Source organism: Arachis hypogaea, chromosome 15 (assembly GCF_003086295.3).
Source record: "Arachis hypogaea cultivar Tifrunner chromosome 15, arahy.Tifrunner.gnm2.J5K5, whole genome shotgun sequence".
Taxonomy (NCBI): Eukaryota; Viridiplantae; Streptophyta; class Magnoliopsida; order Fabales; family Fabaceae; genus Arachis; species Arachis hypogaea.
Genome location: NC_092050.1, coordinates 5613138 through 5630931, shown reverse-complemented (window position 1 = coordinate 5630931; position 17794 = coordinate 5613138). Strand labels below are relative to the sequence as shown.

At 31.5% G+C, this 17794-nt stretch overlaps 2 protein-coding genes across 5 annotated transcripts; both read right to left on the bottom strand.

The window, feature by feature from the left end:
* Nucleotides 1-5147: 5147 nt before the first annotated feature.
* LOC112747953 (tobamovirus multiplication protein 2A-like) lies at nucleotides 5148-11111 on the bottom strand. The gene is made up of 8 exons (XM_025796162.2): nucleotides 10970-11111; nucleotides 8645-9790; nucleotides 7813-8128; nucleotides 7236-7335; nucleotides 6967-7047; nucleotides 6778-6882; nucleotides 6212-6421; nucleotides 5148-5555 (listed from the first exon to the last, which is right to left on the bottom strand). Exons 3-8 carry the CDS (start codon nucleotides 8043-8045, stop codon nucleotides 5448-5450), a joined length of 837 nt encoding a protein of 278 aa, XP_025651947.1. The 5' UTR covers nucleotides 8046-8128; nucleotides 8645-9790; nucleotides 10970-11111; the 3' UTR covers nucleotides 5148-5447.
* Nucleotides 11112-11635: 524 nt separating this feature from the next.
* LOC112747948 (two-component response regulator-like APRR2) lies at nucleotides 11636-17794 on the bottom strand. Of its 4 annotated transcripts, none has more exons than XM_025796156.3 (12): nucleotides 17563-17794; nucleotides 16670-16827; nucleotides 15960-16039; nucleotides 15662-15728; nucleotides 15450-15496; nucleotides 15182-15259; nucleotides 14560-15105; nucleotides 13958-14098; nucleotides 13538-13795; nucleotides 13388-13456; nucleotides 13183-13260; nucleotides 11636-12881 (listed from the first exon to the last, which is right to left on the bottom strand). In XM_025796156.3, the coding sequence occupies exons 2-12, from the start codon at nucleotides 16797-16799 to the stop codon at nucleotides 12717-12719; spliced, it is 1659 nt and encodes a 552-aa protein (XP_025651941.1). In that variant the 5' UTR covers nucleotides 16800-16827; nucleotides 17563-17794; the 3' UTR covers nucleotides 11636-12716. The 4 variants fall into 4 exon arrangements, with proteins under 4 accessions (XP_025651941.1, XP_025651939.1, XP_072073661.1 ...); XM_025796154.3 differs by having other exon boundaries at nucleotides 17081-17754; XM_072217560.1 differs by lacking the exon at nucleotides 13183-13260.

The window sequence follows — 17794 nt, the reverse complement described above, 5'->3', positions numbered from 1 at the left end:
ACTACTAGTGTATAACCAACACGTGATTAGTTAGAGTGACATATACTTCTTCTCTTTAACGTTTTAAATTCTAATTCTAGATATAAAAAAGAAAAATCAACGTTTGGAAGAGTTTTATACAACTTAATAAGTATACAGAATACAAAATTTATCATCATTAATAAAAATTTAATTTTGATATATTGAAAATACAAAAAATCATTCAATCAAATTTATAAATATAAATAATTTTATTACTAATATGGTAATATAGAATTAATTATATGCCTAAAACTCTTATAATAAATATTACATTGACTGTAGTAATATACAATAATAAACATATATATATATATATATATATATATATATATATAGTTGTCCACAATATTTTTAGTTTGGCTGATTAATGACTAATCTATTATGGATTTTTGCAGATATGAGCTTTATTTAAGAATAGTCTGTTGTTAATCAATGGATTGTTGTATGAACAAAATAGAATTAAAACTCCCCACACTTACTTAAATAAACGAGTGAATTGACCACTCGACCAACCCAAATTAATTAATATATATTGTTTTAAAAAGCCTTAACCAACACAACCTCCTCTCTTAGCCTTTAACCTTTGTAAAAAGACTAACAAATGATGATTCTCCAAATAGTAGATGAGGAACACGAACACGCATTCATCCAAATAAAGAAGAAATAGTTGATGGAAGCAATGAATGAATGAATGAAATGATATTCATAAGCATAGGCATAGAAAAGGAAAAGGACATGCACTTAGTTCAACCCAATAATTATGAAAATGAGTACACATTCATCAACTTTTTTGACAAAAAATTTAGAGATTCAAACACTTGTGTGGAGGAGATATATAACCATTCAACTATTACTTCTTTCAGTTCAACACAAAATTAATTAATTGTTTTATACAATTAATCAAGATTAGTGCACAAAAAATGCTTAATAAAAAAAACTCATCAAGATATTTGCATGCATAAGCCCAACTCAGTCTTCACAATCAAATCAACTATGCACTAATAATAAACTACTGAATTAGTTGTCTCCTATATTTTTATTTTGCCAAATTTCATTTTTATTTTATTTTATTATTATCTTTTGTCTTGAAAATAAAATAGAAGAAATTGCGTTCCACTTGTTCGTGTATTTGGTGCTAGCTGGCAATGGCAAGCCACAAACGTACAGAATAATGATCCAGTTGACATGTTTCTTATAGTAGTCACAAAAATTAAGAAACAAAAATGTTATAAGGTACGGATATTTTTTAAATTTATTGTATTTATGTCAAACATATTTTAAATATAATATTTATTTGATATGTGTGTCTTTTATGTTTAATCATATCTTAATAAAAATTAAATTTTTTTTAAACACATTTGAACACACCTAAATATCATCACGTATTATTTAAATGAATTTAAAAATAATATATTATTAATTATTAAAATAAAAAATATTTTAAATACTTTATATAATTAAAAAATACATTAAAAATAATTTAAAAATTAATTTATATTTTAATATAAAAAGTATCAAAATATTATTATAAGAATATAAAATAAAAAGACACCACATCCAATTCAAAATCTTAAAATATTAAGTTAATGGACTTCTTATCTTAAAAACTCCCCATTTTTCTTTGTTTTCTTCGACGTAGGCCTAACTTTATACATTCTTCACACTTGCAATATTAACACGTATTTTGTAGGAATTTCAAATTTGTATATCTACGTATTTTGTGTTGTGTTGTGTTGTATCCGTACATCATACTAAAAATAAAGCTACAAAATAAAATATATATTATTATATTTGAAAAAGAAATGATGAAAATTAAAGCCAAGTCGCCATTACTCTGCAAAATTAAACCACACACTAAAAGTAAAGCTAAGGAAAAAGTTGTGTTATGTCTTCATCATCACACGCTTAACCAAAAAATGTTGACGATATCTATCCCTAAGGGAAAAAAATCTAATAACATACATGTCAAATAATAATAATAATATTGCTGTCATATGATTCAAAAGCTTGGGTTGCGTATGATTTATTTATAACTTAAGCAACAAATAATCTATATTACAATAATACATTATGCATGTCATTGACATAATATTAATGTTCATGCAAAAGTTTAATTGGGGTTTGACAACGAAACGTTCCGCTAAGTGGATAATAATCTGAACCATTATTATCTAACATTAATGATGTGCATATATATAATAAGCTTTCTTCTAGAAGACGTACACGGAAACTGAGGAGGTTTGAAGCTTAGACTATATAAAATAATAATAATAATGAGTAACACATTAAAATAAAGGTTCGAGAGCTTTCTCATTAAAATAATATCATCATATATGGTATTATATTAATGCACAAAAATGATCCTTAATTATATGACGGTAGGACGTCTCAAACGTTCTTTTTTCTTCTTTTATATGAACTATCATTTTTCTTCTTAATTGATTATGCTAATGATTCTCTTCATTATTAACTAACTAATTAAGAAGTTAATTAGATATCGAACATCTACGCTTCACTTCATCTATATTTAGACATATCAGAACAAGTACGCTTTGCTTCATTTATATATATGAAATTTTGTTAGATATATTATAATAATATTTTTATATTTTTATTGTTATTAATGTGTAAACTAATTATTTTTAATTATATAAAATAGTTAGATAATTTATTATTAATAATTAATAAGTATATTATTGTGAAACTTATTATGAGAACATATATATAGAATTATAGATCAAAAATAAAATTAGATATACTAACACAATTTTATTTACATAAGTTTTAATATGCCTAAATAAATATTTTTATTTTTATTAAAATAAAATTAAATATAAGAAGTGTGTATATCAAAAGAATATAAATTGAATATCCTATTTAAAATGTATCTATTACTCAACAAAAATGTCTGTTATATATATAAAGGACTTAAAAAAGGAAACATGGAAGTTGGTGAGAGAATGAGGTTTAAACGCACACCAATTACAAAGCTTGATGGGTCTCAACCTAATTGGCATGATGAATGTACAAGTGTTGTTCCTCGTACGAATGTGTACAATGATTGGAGCCACTTCATAGTTAACGAAATCCAGCTAGGCCCCTAGGCGTGTGTGCAAAACAAGTGACTCTACATTGATTTAACCAAACACATCACAAATGAGTCAGTGCAATTTCCCACCATTTTTCTTTTTAGTTCAAGTTAGACTAAATTAATTTCATATGTAGATCATACATTATATACTATATAATAGCACCAAAAAATGTAAAGCAACTCGTATTTCTATGGATGATTTTTTTTATATTCATACAACATAATTATACTTTTTAACTTCATCAATTATAATTTAAATGACATAATTTTTCTATTCTAACTAGAAATCTTGAATTCGAATTTCACTTCTAATTAAAAAAAAACATAATTATACTTGTATATATATATATATATAATTATATTATAAATTTGTCAATAATCAATCAGTCATATAAAAATATAGAATGATGTTAAAGTTATATTTAAAATTAAATTAAACATTATAAACAATATAATAAAATAACATAAATGACATAATCAAAGTTAATTTATATTTAAACTAAACTACAAATAAAAATAAAAAAATATTTTGATATTCTTAAAAATTTATTATTTTATTGCAAAAAAATTAATTATTCTAATTGGTTTGATAATTATTATTCTACTATAAAATTTATATATATATATATATTTATATATATTTTTGTTATTAGCTACCGATCTTTTAAAGTTACATAAATACAAATATATAAATCTATAGTTGATTCATATATTTGTATCTACGCAACTTTAAAGTATACGGGAAGCTAGTAGATACAAATAAATTGATATAATTTTCAAAAAATAATGTAATCTTAGACCACGATAGTTTTTTTCATTTGTTTACATCTATTCAACTTTAAAGGTTACGGATAGTTAGTAGATATAATTAAATTCTAAAGACGTACCTGAAATATCATACTTAAATAAATTACTATATATTTGTATATATTTACATGTAATATTTTAAAACTTTAAATGTACATTCCGTGCTTTAATATGTATTTTATATAAATAATTAATTGTTAGTTAAATTTGGTGTACATGATTCATATAATTTTCAAAGAATAATATAACCTTAGGCTAAATCGAGAGAAATTCTTACATGTTTTAAGAGGAAATCAAGTAATTTATTGTTTGACTTGTCAATAAGGAGAAGTTATTTTTTATTTTAATTTTAATTTAAAAAATGTCTATTAAGAAAATCCATAATTTTAAAAATGTATTTAATAAATATAACAATTTATATTATTTTTATGTGAAACAATTAATGATTCAGTGATTAACTCACTAGCCCATTTAAGTAAGTGATGAGAGTTCAAATTTCGTCTTATTTATGCAATAACCCATTGATCAACAAATCTTTCAATGAAGTTTCAATCCACAACAGATTCGTTCTTTACAAGTCTCATTGAGAAATACCGTAAACAACAAAAAAGAATAAATAATTTAAATTGCTCCCATAGAACATACCATATTAGTAATCCTTGCTCTCAGAAAAAAAAAAAAGTATTTGAGTCAAATCCAGACGGAGTTGTATACGAAAAACCTTCTAAAGCCCACATCGCCTAAAGTAAAAAAAGAGGAAGGCGCCATAAAGCGATGCCCAACAAATATAATCATCACCTTGTGTTACCAAACAAAAAAAATCACCTTCTAAATTGTCAGATACAAAGGAAACTAGTGCAGATAAGATAACAAAAGAACCCCTGACCAAAAAAAAAAAGATAACAAAAGAACCACGTCCAAAATTAAAAAAAAAAACAAAAGAACAATAATTAAGAGAAGTTAATACCCCACAAATCGTATAAATATATGCAAACTTCATAGCTAAAATGAAACGTAGAAGCATCGTTTTTTGTTTTCCCCAGCATACTAATTAATAATTAATAATTAATAAAATAGATCAACCGGTCAAGTAGGATGAAATGTGAACTTGGGAGATGACAATAAGCTTGGTGCGTATCAGAAAACCTACTCAATCAAAAAACAATTTAGTTTAAATTTTATCAAAAAATCATTTCAAAATAATTAAAGCATTTTTCTACCTCATAAATAACCAAGAAAGATCTTACTCACAATATAAATAAATACTTGGGCCATAACATACAACAAAAATAGAAACAAGTAATCTGTGGGATTGAAATCAGTGATGGGCACCTCATGAGCAAAGTGAACCCCACAAGTTATGATGTCATCACAACAATACACACAAGAAGAAAAAGATAATGTTGCAAGGTCCTAGAGTGATTTTGTAACCTGTAATTGTACACAAACTCTGCAAACGAAAGATATTTCTCTTAGAACCTTCTACACCAACCTGCCATAGCTTTGGTACACCATCCACAAAGTGAGATCACATGATGGTGCAGCGGCTCCTCTCTTCCGTTGGCTGTGAGTTTGGTTGCTGGAATCGGTTTGACTCCGATGGGTTGTATGTAAATTCCGATGTATCAAGCCCATACTGAACAAGGAGCACTTGGTGTCAAACACTACAAACCACATACAATTCCCTCCAAAACACTAGTACAAGCAATTTTATTTTATTTTATTCATTTCAAAATTCCATCCAATAATATTATATTCAGGAAACTCATTGAAATGCCGAAAGATATTACCACTAAAATAATATATACTTGGTTAGAACAGCAGTAGTAATAAGAATATGTAATTAACAGTTTAGCCATTAATGATGACATGATTTCAACAGAATGATCCTGGTTACAATACTTTAAAAGTCTCGTACAAGGTTCTATCAACAATGCACTACACATGCTCTATTGTTTCGAAAATACAATATAATCAGGATAATCATTAGAATGCTCAAAAAATTCAGACTGAAAGAAACTACAATGAAAATGATATAATTGGTTGTCAGTTGGAACAGTAGTAAAATTCTAGTTTAAAGAACCTATATTGGCTTTCAACAATGTTCTAGCAGCACAAACCATTATCCAAGTCAGGGAAGCTACAATATGAGTGTGCACAAGTGTGTATCTATGTGTAGGAAGAAGTTTGGTAACCAATTGCACCGGATAATCACAAAAGTTAGCATCAAGGAGCCCTAGTCGCATAGCAAGAATATTAGATAAGGCGAACTTTCAGAGATAATTATTGTACCTTCTCCCTCATGCGTGTACTCCATGCATCATTTCTGCTTGGACGATGGTCAAGGGTCCCAGCAACTGGTACCCCTGTTGCTGGGCCTGCTGTTCTGTTGAGCAATGGTTGTCGAGCTTGGTGCCTTGGGTTAATGAACTCCTCGTCACTATCATAATCTGCTGGTCTATTTGCAGCCTTAACAACAAGTACTAACAAGAAAAGAAGGGCCTGCAATTCCATACACAATTGTTATTCACCAAACAAACAGACAGACACATTACGTTGAATGCATGCATAAATCTTCTTTTTTTTTTTAGATCCCTACCCTCTCCCTTTGTTGGCAGGTAAGTAGGGTAGGAGAGGACATTTAAAAGCATGCTTGAGAATTGGAAGTACCATATCAGAAATGAGATATTACTTCTTACCATCCTTACTAAATAGACGTTTAATAGTTTAATCATAGTCTCAGCTACTATTTTTCTGTGGATATAACGTATATGTAGCATACACAAGGAGATATGCATGTCTGGCTGCAAAATCATATTGCTTTCATATCAATATCAATCATATGACTTCTTGCTTACCTCAAAGATAACAATTCCAAGTGCAACCCATTTCACAATGCTCCAATTCTCTCTCAAAAATTCATATATCATATCAAAATCTCCAGTTTTATCAGTTGGAATTTCCTGAGCAAAATACAGTTGTAAGATGACAAATATATTTTCTATAATTTCAGATTCACAAGTTAACCACAGACAATTTTTACTTACTTCTTTCCAGCTTTTGTCAAAGAAAATAAAGGCTGCACATCCCAGCTCTATCAAGATCAGTAGTACCAACAAAACTGAGTACTTTGTTGAGTTAAGGAAACTAATAATAATTCCTTTATTATTTCATGCATGCACGCACAAGCAGCTGGACATACATATAGAGAAGAGTAGAAGAAAGACTTCAACTCAAGCTATTTGTATGTTAGTGCAAATTTTTTGAGTCCGTGAAATACTTTTGGATGTATCATAAAGATGTTCTATAAGGATACACAGCTAAGGCAGCATCCGTTTCGCATTGACGTTGCAATACAACCAAAACAAGAAATAGCAAAGAGAACTACTCCAATGCCAATGAATATATAAATGAACCTGCCAAACATGAAATACACAATTAGATTCAGACAGTACCAAGACAGAAATGGTTTCGGAAACTTCATCCAGAAGTAACAAAATCTGCCTATAAAAAGATATTGCCATCACCTATTACACAGCATTTCAGAAATTCAAACATGCATCTTCCATGGGATGTGAATAACACCAAACCGATTAACAGATTGATTACTAGACATAAGTGTAAGTAGCAGACGATCACCGCAGTACTTCACTCATAACTTTCCAGAATTCCTCTTTTATAAACTCAACTGTGAGATGTTTCTTATACAGTACTTGGAAATTTTTATTAAACAAAAGTGTTCGCACAATTATAACTTAGGGATAAACCAAATAAATCATACCAAAACACCAAATTGATCCAGCAAAATATAGCCAAAAGCAAAGTCTTTTGCAAGTCAACACTACACATCACTCAATCAAGATAACTCAAAGTTGGCCGGGAAAGAAACATACCAAGCCTTAGGCAAATCATCAAAGAAGCTGTTCGATAGAGACACAGCCGTAAGCATGGGTCGACCAAGTTGAATCAGAGAACTATCATCACTGACAGGGGAAACTGCATCATCCGGAGCTTGAAGGAATTCAACCAACAGATAGATCCCATAGCCAACCATGGCCAGACCGGTGAGGGTCAGGAAGAAGTTCAAAAGCTTCAAAAGGCACTCCCAGAATCCCCTACACGCCATCCTCTACAGGCTACACCTACAAATTGTAGTTCAACCCCTAAACCAGAATTCCAAGAGGGAGGTCAATGCCCCCAATATCTTCTCTGCAGAGAAAAAACCAAAAAAACAAAAGCATTTTTCAACAAAGTGTTAGATTAGTAGTACACAGAAAACACTATCACAGCAACAATAAGACCTGCACTTCAAGTTTAATTATAAAGGATTATGCTAACTTATACTCCTTAAAGTTTACTCTATCTAAAAAGACAAAAACTAACAATATTGATGATAAATTCATCCTTTGATTTACACTAAAATTTAACCCTGTGATCATCATATTAAACATTTTGAAAATAAAGAAAAGAAAACTATTTCCGTCTGGCGAGGTCAATTTTGCTGCAAATGTTGAAGTTCCTAATTTCATCGTGTAAGTCAATCTTATTTTCAACGGGAAAAAACCGAAAAAGGTTCCTAACTTGGAGACAACAACTAAGAATATTCAATGCAACCGACCCCAATTCCCAACCACAAGAAAAAAAATCTCAGCTTTAACAATTCATTGGAAGGAACAAGAAATAAAGAATCAAGAAAGGGTTTTGAGTTGGGAGCAGTAAACTTACAGAAGGAAATTAACGATCTTGTACAGCTAGCAATTTTGGACCTGCAAAGCTTTCAAGTCTTTGAAAAATGAATTGAAGTTGGGATCAACCCACAGCCCACAGGAATAGACATAGACACACAGTACAATCATAATTAACCCCTTAATTAATTAATTTATCATCAAAGTGAAAAAAAAAAATGAAAAAGCGAAGAAAGAAGAACAGAAAATGGGTGAAAACTGTTTTTAAATAAAATTGATAATTACATAATAATTTAATCAAATTTATTAAATTTTTTAATAATTTGTTACTACTAATTTTACATAAACAAGTCTTTACCCTATTAATATTCAGTAAACCTGCCACCCTGGCATTTTCACTTTAGCAAGGCCCACAGAGCACAGAGGCCCAGACATAAAGAAAGGGCATCCAGGTCATTTTGACTTTTGGTCAACGGTAATTTTAACAACTTCTGTATCAGGCGATTTTATCCTCTCTTAATTTTCTTTCAGATATAGCAACCGGTCAACAACTTTAGACTTCCGGTTCCGGAAATTTCTATTGTCAACAACATATTTTGTTTCTAGTTTCTCTCTTTTTTTTTTAGTAAAATCTAGTTTCTCTTTTTTGTTCTTGCGGTTACTTGTTTACAACGTCAAGCTTCTAGTTGGGCTTGAAACTTTAAATCTGGGCTAATTATTAACATAGTGTTCTTATTTGGGCCTGTCATTGTTCATTTCATTTACGCAACCTGTACTTGGTAATTCTCATTTTTCTCTCCAGATTCAGCCCACACTTTAAAGATGTACATGTTTTAGGGTTGGCCCAAGTATTTTATAAAAATCAAGACTTAAATATATCTGAACTTATATGACCAAAAAAAAAAAAATCAGAACTTGTTTGCTAAATAAATTATTAAAACAGAAGATTTGGTAAAGAGATAGAAGAATGACAAGAAATAACAAAGAGGACCCAGGTCGTTGGAGTATTTTACCAACGCAAGTTGGCACAGATAGACTAGGGTTTGTGTCCCTTAACCATCTCTCCCGGATTTGATACTTATCGAAGGATGGGAATGGAGCTTGCTTGCTTGGGAGGGTCGCCCACTTTGTGTGCCTCTGCAGTATCCGAAGGATTAGTCATTAGGCTTTCGACTTGATGGATACCCTGATGCAAACAAAAATAAAAAAACAGAAGTATTTAGCCATTTTTAATATATTTTGCATAATGATAAGATATAATACAAATTACTTGTAATTAGAAATAATTAAATTATTTTACAAAAAGTTGTTATATTTTTATCAACTTCATATAATTTTTTATACTATAGAATAGCCATTATAACCGTTAAATAAAGGTTTTCATATAAAATAAAAATAATTATAATATAAAAACATATATGAAAGTTAAAAGAGTAATAAAGATAATTTTGATATGGCATCAATTTAATTTTATAAAATTCAATATCAAGACACAAACTCAATATACTAAATCAACATTGTTTGAGTAGTTTTCGTCAGATTTGAACAAATTTAGTTGACAAAAATATTTAGATGTATAATGGAACCGAATTAAATATTATGTTCTCCGGGTTAAGCATAAATAGTTATATAGGAAGTATAAGGATATTAAAATAGAAAAAGTAAAGAAAAAAAATGTGTAGAACGCTATATTATGGCCAAGTTGATATAAAAAAAAAAACATAAATGACACAATTTAATAAAGAACCTTACGAGTATAATTGATGATAAAAATTTAAAGTTTGATGACTAGAATTATCTTAAAAAATAGCATTGGTTAGTTTTGTAGGGATATGTACATAGAATAGATGTCAATATAAATGAAAGCATTTTAATTTAATCACATTGAAAATTGAATAGAAAGAAAATTAAAAAATCTTGATGAGAATTAGAAATAATTAATGATAATAATTTGATCAATTTATATATTTAAGGCGTTTTATTTTAGAAAAAAGTTGAATAAAAGAGATTATAATATCTCACTCTAATAAATTTGGTGTGTTTGTTTTTTGGATTTTTTTATGGTGAATCTAATAAACTTGGTTAGAAAGACTTTTAGTATATTAAATCCTAAATCCTATAACAAAAGTTCATCTTAATTAAGCCACAAAATGGACCCTTTAAAAAACTAACAGTGTAACACAATAAGCAATACAATTAAAAAATTATGAGGTAAACATTAAAAGAAAAAGTCATATAACAAAAAGTCAACCACCTTATTCATTCATATAGGTAGGCAAAACAATTTAATGAACAGTTAATTGAAGCGAATTCAAGGTCTCACAAGTCACAAAATTGTAAAACAAAATAAATCCACAATACCAACATCAAAGTATTTCATGAATGTTGTCCAAACCCCAAAAAACGAGCTTCCTTAACACATCCCTTTAAACAAACTTGAGTATTATATTCTTAAGAAGCCACGCTTTTAAGATTTAACCATATATGGTAACCTTAATTGCATGCACAACTCATTTTCAAAGTTGTGAAAACTATAAATGAGGAAAAAACAGCATAGCCCCAAAATCCTTTTTCTCACTTTTTCATTTTTGTTTAATTTTAATACAAAGACCTTAGCAACACGTCTCTTTTTTTGTTGTCCTTAGTATTAAGAAAAGTATAGATAGACAATGAAAATATTAAATAATATGAACAATGAATATATCAGATGTTCAATTTACTAAGTATACAGATGATTATCCTAATATTAAAATTTAGGTGGATAATTTGAGATATAGTATATTTTTATTTTATTGGACCAATTTTAAAACTCATTATTCATATTATTTACAAAAACCATTATCTACCTAGTAAAGTCCCATCCAATACGATAGATCAATAACTAATTCGTCTTAAATCTAAATTTCATTTAAGAGTTAATTAATTATTGCATGCACAAAGCAGACCACTCGATCAACCTAAGTTGGTTTTCGCAACACGTCTTTTAACATATTCAATTTAGTTTTGCATACAAACAAGAAAGGTAGAATCATGCGTCAAAGCTTGGACTTTTATTATCATTCACATTAAACATTATCCTATCCTATGAAAATGATATGAACCCCACTTTTACTTTATTAGGTACCTCTGTTCATGAGGCCCCGGATACCCAACTACACCAACATACACACTACTTATCACCATAATAATAAAAACCTTATGGCCCCATGAAGTGTACATTTCACAAATCAGAAACTCTCACCACTTCTCCATCAATGTCATCATTATTGTTAGATTTATCAGCAGCCATAAGGGTCTATTTACAACCACAGACATCTTCAACAAACGTGGCCAGTTCACATCTTCAACATACACCTTTTTTCTGTGTTCTTCTTGTACGCGTGGAGTCTCACATACAATTGTCTTCTTATAAAGTTGATAATTGAAAATCGTTAGATAATAATTTAGTCAAACTTGTCAAATCATCTAACATTTCCAACTATCAACTTCACATGAATACAACTGCATGTAAGGTTTTACCTACTCATCATTGGTTAAAACTATGTTTACAAAGATTCATTCTAGATCATGAAAATCTACATACAATAAAAACATGACCAGAAATCTTCACTTGAGAGGTTCCATTCCCAACATGCTTTGCCAAGTGGCATATGGTGTTGTATGACCCGACTTCATCGACCAACAACTCGGGGAGGGAGACAACTCCATGGATAAGGGGTAGGTGCTGTGCCGGGACCACGATACATGGTTCCAACTTGCAGCCATTATACAAGGGCAGTTGAGAACACCTTGGAGATAAAACTTGCCAAAAGAAACACAGAATAACTAGACCAATCAACTTGGGAACTTGAATTTGATATCCTTGGTCCATATCTAAAGGGGACTCATTCAAGGACACTACTCACCAAAGAATTTAAATGCTCCCAAAAGAATAAAAAAGTTATTAACCTAAATTATTCAATACTCCACATTTCAATAATAACTAAAATGTTAAGCATTGAATAGCATGAGCAATATCTTTTTTTCTTATTAGTACTTTTTTTTATCTTTTACTTTTGAGAGCATTTGAAAATTTCTCCTATCTAGTGGGGTCTGTCAAGTGATTACACATGTCAGCAGGGTTTAGAGCCCTTAGAGTCAAGAGGGATGGGGGATATGCCTTGCCTGGAGAGCTCGGCCAACACGCTGTCCGTGGAAGGAGGCTTGAGGCCCAAGGGTAACGGTAGCCACGGCTTGCTTATTGCTTCCTTTACAACTTTGTCAACAACTTCATCTGCCTGCATGCATGCAAATAACACACACTGTGAGGGAAGAGTTCATATTAGCTGAGATATTTGATATTCAAGCATTGATTGCATGGTTGCTTTCATGTGAAGACATTTATGTACACAACCCAAACATCAATTGGAAAGTCGATACTAGAACTCACGTGATTCCGAACTAAATGAACACCCTAAAAAGTATTTTGAAAGATGGCTACATGCTTTATAAGACAACCATACATGTGTTTTTGCTACAAGAGACAGTGTCATCACAACATGATTCATAACATGCAACGAGTAAAAGATGCATTATTACCGGATAATGCTCAAATGAACTTGGTGGCATGCCATATCTATAATCCACTGATTTACCATTGTGCAATCCAGCCATATGCTATGTTAAATGAAAAGATGTAATTAGAAGTACAAAGAAAATTATGCAGATATGGTTACCTTAGTAACATTCAGTAATATCATTGGAAAAAAAAAACAGTAAATATATTCACTTCACTAGTACTCACTTGAGTGTAAGAAAGGTAAGGAGCTTGAGTAGCTGGCAACACTGGACAACCCCATGCATCCACATGCACCTGCAATACCAAGTTTTCCAGTATCAAACTGCATCCATAATTTCTTATAACCCACACCAACCAAGAAAGTAAATAAATTACCCCTGGAAAAGGCTTCCAGTGCCAATTTTCTGTAGGCTGCAACCAGGTATAACCAGGAGGTCCCCAAAACTGTGCACCGGTTGTTTGAGTTCCGGATTGTCCCCACATTGGATATACAGGAGGTGGAGACAGGCCATGATTATAATGATGTGGAGGATAGGCCATAACTGGCCTTTTCCAGCGCACCGTATCTCTTTGATTTTGCCATCTTCGATCTTCTTCCTTGGGCATCATTTGCCTCTTATGTAGTCTGTATTTCTGTTCAACAAAGAATTGCTAATAAATCTTACAGTGGATGGTATAAATATTTAATATTCTTTCCTTTTATCTTTTTTATTCTTTATTATCCAAAAAGAAATGAACATATTTGCAGCTCTGGAAAAGAGTATGATACTTATTACCAGCAACAAAATTAATGACCTGAAGATGGCTTGCCACATTATGCCTAGTCAAGCCCTCCACTTTCATCAGCTCCAGTACGCGAGAAGGAATGGCTTGATCAATACCTAGTTGTTCCACTGCCTGCACAAACTTTTTGTGCAATGCAGGAGTCCAGTCTACCTGAAATCAAAACCAAGTAACTAACAGTTCATTCGCATGATACGGTTAAAAAACTTGAAGAGCTTGATAACTAACTATGCCTTTTTTGTCCAATTAAGTGTAATAATTCTCTATGGATGTATACATCATTAACTACTTTGAGCTCCAAATCTTCCAAGGAATGTCACCTTCACAAGGACAATTAAATTTATTTAAAACATGGAAATGAGATTCAATTATTCAAAGATATCAGTCTGAAATGTGATCAGAAGATTCTTACTTACCATCAAAGAGCAGTTCATATTTAACAATTCTGTGTTTCCATTATAAACCTTTTCCTCAAAATGGACATATGTTGTGCACATGATCTTATTTGAATGACTAAGAGATAAAGATTCAACATATCCAGATTACTGACAATTAAACAAAAGTTATCACAGTCATAAAAATGTTGGGAAAAACTTAGTCACAGTGCCACTTACTTTCAACTTCTTCCGGTTAGCTTTGTTTTGACATGTATCACTAAGGACCACTGCTTTATTTGGAGATGTTATATTTCCATTGGTGCTTCTAAGAGACCTTCTATCATGAGGATTCAAAGGAACAGTACTTTCACCATTGGAACCATCAGCAACAAAATCCTCTTCCTGTTTAATTAGAGTCTCTTTTTCAGGTTTCTGTGGTTGAGTACCTTCATTCAAATTCTCACTTGATGCTTCAACAGATTTAGATTCCCCTTCATGTTCCCCACTTTCTTTTTCATTCGAGCAATTTGTATGCTCTTGGCAATCACCATCATCCAGTAACCTTGCTCCCTGTTTTAATTGAGGCGTCGAAGGAGCCGGATATTTATCACTTCCGGCAGACTGCTCATGGTAATTATCACTAAACCTTGATATATTCTCTAAATCAATGGAAATTTTACTCTCATGATGTCCATTTTCTGTTTGCAGCTGCAACATGGATTCTACAGACTCTTTAACCGGTTTTAGTGATTCGGACAAGACACTTGCCCCAGCATTGAATGCCTGCTTGAGATCAAGCACATCAGAAACCATTTCAATCATATTATGGTAAGAAACTTACATGAAAACATTAACAGACCTTATGAACCACATGCTGCCAGATATTTCTGAGTTTGTCCTCAGAGAGTGGTTTACATAGGAACTCAACAGCGCCAAGCTTAAAATATAAAATGGATCAGAGTCAAGAGGCATGAATACATCATCTGTGTCTGATTTGAATGATTTAAAATATATTGAACTAAAGAACAATTGACAACATGAGTCAACTAAAGATAATACTTAGTTAGCTCAACCAAAAGTATATATTTCCCATGAATAATTGTGACGAATAAAAAGCAACGTCTTACCGCAATGCACTTCATCATAGTGCTCAAGCACTGAGTATCTGAAGTCACTACATAAAACAGTGGATGTATTAATTGTTAGAAAATTGCAAATAAACATTTCCTGATATTTCATGTTCCCTTTATTTGTGGGACAAAGGGTAGTTATAACTTATAAATAATTACATGAAATCGAGAAGTTAAATCGGTAATGTTGGTTGCAGTTTAATACTTACTGATGGTTGGCAAGTCCTTGGCACTCTCAAGAAATTTAAAGCCTCTCTGGCTGCTACTTGTACTCACCTGAAATGAAGATGGATCCATAGTTATACATATAAGTCATCACTTATTGCTAGCATTTCGCAAAATCCAATATAATGAAATTGACTACTTTGGTGGAAGTATGTTTTACAGCCTAAAGATTGCAAGCATCCTATTGGTTATTTTCTTTTCTAATTTTACATATTCAAATTATTTTCAGTTATTAGGTGATGATTTGTTATTTATACCAAAGGAATGGAGAAATCTTAGTACCTCCACAATGGCCACATGGAATCCTTCGAGCCTATTTGAAATTTCTGACAATGCTTCATTCTCATCGTAGAAGGTAGAAACTGTACAGAAACTTCGAATGTTACTTATGAAATTAAAGAAAAGAAACAAGCATGAAGGAAGCCAAAGCAGGGAGAGGGTATGTGAGTATAAGAAGATAACACTATCTGATAGTGAAACACTCAAGGTTGGTTCTTAACACAAAATTCCAATTCAAATTAGTTGATCGAATGATTTTGATGAGACTTAGTTTCTGGGAACTTTTTATTTCCCATAGCAAATTCCCATCTTCTGCAGCCAACAAAAATGGAATAGATTCAGTAGTTCATAAAATCTGGTTACCAAGAATTTCTTTATCATTGTTACCTTTCATATTTGGACCACAATAGCATATGGTTGTGCAGCTTTAGCTGCTTTATGCCAGATGTGGTAACATCAATCATCAAAAGTTGTTCTACTCAAATTTTTCCAACCTTATATGCAACTAAACCACAATTTCCGGAAGAATCATATAAGGACCATCTAAATTCTAAAGCAATGTCACTTTACAAGATGCCATTATTCGACATCAAGATAGGGCCAAATTCTCCCACCAATTGATGAAAATGGAAGCTGCTATGCAAAACCTCAAGTAAATGAATAAGTGAGGGCATGCCTACTAGAAAAAGAGGGGATCCATAAAAATGTCTCACCGTGATAGTCCATGGCCTCAAGTTTGGCTCTTATCTCAGAAGCAGAAGTGCTGTCTCTTTCAAGGAGAAGAACCCTAAGACCCTTTGGAAAGTCCTTCCAACCATGTAAATCATTGGCAGTGCAAACCATAGCTGGTTTGGCATCATCACTCAATCCCCTAAACACAAGTACCACATATAAGTACTGTTCATTGAAGAAAACATGCCAATTCGTTTTGCAAGATCCATCAGATTCAAAAGCTTAATAGTTCAAGGAGCTAAAATTTAATATTAAATACAGAACATAGATGATAAATAAGATCACGAAGCAGAAACTTCCATTGAAAACTTTGAAAAATTAAAAAAAGTTTCTTTTTTCAACCACCCAAAAGAAAATCTAATAGGTAGGAGATAATAATGTAGAATACTAACATGCCCTCTGAAGTCTGAAGAAGAAGATCATCAACCAAAACAAGGTTCAGTTTAAGTATCATAAGTTCTTATCATGCAACAAACAGCTCGTGAATCACAAAAGTAAAATCATTTCCTCAACAACTAAAAATAGAAAACAAGACCAGTACAACAAAGAGACAAGGATCTCATTTGTTGACAATAGTATCACAGAACAGCAAAGAGACAAAGACGAACCCAGGTAAGATCTAACCAAGAGAAAGAAGAAAAACTTCAAAATTCAGAACCTTGAAGCCAGAAAAAAAAAGAGAGAGAATGAAGCAGCTCAAGGTGGCACATTTAACATGCCATGCACACAACCATAACACCCCTTAAAAAAAGGGACAGAAAAAAAAGGAGCAGAGTCCAAAAATGAAGACTTGAAGAGAGAGGGATAACGAGCATGCAAATGGGAGAGTGGAAAAACTAGAAAGGTTCATTTTTTACGCGTTGTTAGAAGATACCTTGGATGAAAAGAAAATGCCCCACCAATTCTGCAGCAACAAGTTTTACTCTTTCTTTCTCCTCTAACTTATTGCATTGATATTAACAAGGAGAGACAGAGATTAGAGAAGAAGAGACTACAGAGGGGAAGAGAGAGAGAGAGAAGGAGAAGAGAGAGGTTTAACTGCGGTCGTTGAAGTGTGTCTGTGACTGATTACTGAACAGTTCCCATCGGTTCTTAAATCACCACAC